Source organism: Prosopis cineraria, unplaced genomic scaffold (assembly GCF_029017545.1).
Source record: "Prosopis cineraria cultivar Desert tree isolate PC_DT_omini unplaced genomic scaffold, ASM2901754v1 PC1038, whole genome shotgun sequence".
Lineage (NCBI taxonomy): Eukaryota > Viridiplantae > Streptophyta > Magnoliopsida > Fabales > Fabaceae > Prosopis > Prosopis cineraria.
In genome coordinates this window covers 11,686-14,370 of record NW_026556363.1, presented here as the reverse complement: position 1 = coordinate 14,370, position 2,685 = coordinate 11,686, and the positions used below count along the sequence as shown (strand labels likewise).

Sequence of the window (2,685 nt, the reverse complement as noted above, 5' to 3'; positions counted from 1 at the left end):
AATAAGAAGGAACAGAGAATAATGAAGATCTAAAGAAGACTTGTGGATGAACATTAACTTCAAGTATCTTCTTCTTATTTAGAAAACCATTTGCAAAAGGGAATGATTGTTTATTAAACTCAACATTTCTAGAGATATATACTCTCCCAATAGGACTTAAACATTAATAGCCTTTATGATGATTACTATAGCCCAAAAAAACACATTTTACAATCCTAAACTGTAATTTATGCTGATTGTAAGGTCAGAGACACGGGTAACAAGTAAAACCAAACACCTTAAGACTATTATAATCAGGAAATTTAGTAAATAGCCTTTAAAATGAAGAGATGCCACCAAGAGTAGGTGTAGGTAACTTATTTATAAGAATAGTGGCAATGTGAAATGCCTGCCACTAATAGAAAAGAGGCATGCATGCTTAAGCTAATAATGTTAAACCCATAGTGTAAGCTATAAGTGGCAGAAGAATTTTTAGGAGTATGAAGGGAGCTCTTGTCAACCATAGTGTAAACCTAAAGACAGCTCTACTACCAAGATGAAATTACACAAGAAGAGAAATATGTAATAGTGGCTTACAGTGCCCAATACCTTTATTACTATTTACAGAGATTGGGTAAACACCTTAATACAAAAAGAATAACAATAGGTAATTACAAGATAAAAATAAGAGGGAAAAACAACAAAACTGTACACACAAAAATATCAAGTCAGATATTCTGGGTCCATATAATACTAAACTCTTCTTCGTATGGGGTTCTGGCAATATTTGTGGGTTGGGCTTTGTTCATTTAGTCTCAACACTTTAGCTTCCATATTTAGAGCTTCACCACTAGCATAATCAGTTCCATTGCAAGCCTTCTCAATTCCATATAATAGGCGTCCAAGTTATCCCAGCATGGCAATAAAAATCATGTGATTGAATTTCTTTGAAGTTTTCTCTTTTTGTGTGTGTGTCAACTGTCAAGAGTACTTGAACAGGAAGGGGAGGTTAGGGAGTAAGTGTGTCCTTGCTTGTAGTAGGAGAGTGGTGAGGTACAACATATCAGCCCAGTCAAACTTTTGTTCTTCAGATACAACAAACAACTGACCATATCCTTCTCTTTCTCCTACTCCCTATTAAACTTGGTTTTCTCTTCCATCAAAATGTTGAAAAACTCTTCCACTCCTTTCTTCACACTTTCCACTAATGAAGGGCTCACTCCATGATTAATCAACTGCATTATTCAATTTTTATGTTAACGTAGTGCATGGGCACAAACACACACAAGTATAGTAAACATTCAAAGGTTGGATTATCAAAAAGATAAAACCAACATCGTTTTTTACCCAAAAGAACCCAGAAGAATTAGGTCATTTGATCATATAGACATTATCTCTTGCTACTTCTTTTGTGGAGGATGATTGAGCTTTAAAATCTTAAATCTACCACGCTGACGTGAGGGATCACATATTTAGAATAGTTTAAGAAAAGAGTAACCATGCAAGAATACTTTTAAAGGTACCTCACTAAATATTTGCAAGTCCATGGTCATGTACGCAAACACCAGGGGTAAATAGAAAAGTATACTTTACGTACTTCAGAAATAGAAACGTACCCACTAAATTCTTTTAATGCTTTAGAAATAGATATATTTTAAGTTTACCTTCAAACCAATGTCGTCCAAATGCCGCATAAGCCACCTGTGGGTTTATGGGAGCGTTGCATAGGGATGAATTGGGCTGTTCTAGCCCACGCTTAATTGTGTAGTTTCTTTTGTTTGGGCGTTGGCCCCGTTTACTTACCAATAAAGTGATAGGTAAAGTGATCAATACCCATGAGAATTCGTGTACATGAAATTGGAGGAGAAGATGACAAACCTGAAAGAAACCCCAATGTTTGCAGGCATAATCAAGCTTGTGGAGCTCAGAAACATGGCAATCTGAAGACAGCAACTTAATCATATCTATCACGGGAGCTTGAGGTAGTCGTGAAGAACAAGTGTTAGATGTAAATTGAAGCTCAAGTTCTGGACGCACATATCTCACAGGAACAGAGGTTAATGGCTGCTTGGCTAGCCCCTGGGCAAGTGGCACTAGTAACTCAATACAGCATCCAGTCTCACTCAGTTTTGCTTCCATAGCTTCCATGGATGGATATGTCCTCTCTCAATCTCTCCGCTAGTTCCTGCAGCAAAATGATATGGATACTCTGAAACTATGACTGAGATTAACTTAATCACAGTAAAAAATCGATCCAAAAAAGCTCCAGAAATACCCAAATATATATTTAAGCAAAAGCAATAGCGTCACAGTGCTTTTCAAACACAAATGTAAAGACACAGATGATAAAGCCACAATACTCAGAAAGAGAACAATACAGAAAGAAGAAGTAGAAGGGAGCCGTCACTGTACGAAGGAGATCATCAGAGGGAAGCTGGACTCAATTCATCCACACCCTCCGTACAGACTTAACCGCTCCCCGTAAGCCCATTGGATGAAGTATCCGTCCCGTTCCCACGAGGAGTTGCCTCAGGGTCCAAGTTCATATCACAATAAACGTTAAAGCCCATTCATTGCACTAAACTTCGTCATCAATTCGATTATTGAACAGGAGGAGTAATTTTTTTGAAGGGTACAAAATGAACGCAACCATATAAATTTGCGGTTCTATTAGCCGGTGGAGAGGTTGAAATCCCGCAGACGGGC

At 37.7% G+C, this 2,685-nt stretch overlaps 1 protein-coding gene across 3 annotated transcripts; it reads right to left on the bottom strand.

The window, feature by feature from the left end:
• Positions 1-443: 443 nt before the first annotated feature.
• Positions 444-2,485, bottom strand: LOC129299119 (protein SRG1-like). 3 transcript variants are annotated; one of them, XM_054937561.1, is made up of 3 exons: positions 2,358-2,485; positions 1,644-2,164; positions 444-1,214 (listed from the first exon to the last, which is right to left on the bottom strand). In XM_054937561.1, the coding sequence occupies exons 2-3, from the start codon at positions 2,125-2,127 to the stop codon at positions 1,207-1,209; spliced, it is 492 nt and encodes a 163-aa protein (XP_054793536.1). In that variant the 5' UTR covers positions 2,128-2,164; positions 2,358-2,485; the 3' UTR covers positions 444-1,206. The 3 variants fall into 3 exon arrangements, with proteins under 3 accessions (XP_054793536.1, XP_054793537.1, XP_054793538.1); XM_054937562.1 differs by lacking the exon at positions 2,358-2,485 and adding an exon at positions 2,255-2,329; XM_054937563.1 differs by lacking the exon at positions 2,358-2,485 and having other exon boundaries at positions 446-1,214; positions 1,858-2,338.
• Positions 2,486-2,685: the final 200 nt, after the last annotated feature.

Excerpts from the sequence above, each read along its gene's own strand:
- LOC129299119 (XM_054937561.1), bottom strand. The coding sequence starts at position 2,127 with ATGGAAGCTATGGAAGCAAAACTGAGTGAGACTGGATGCTGTATTGAG.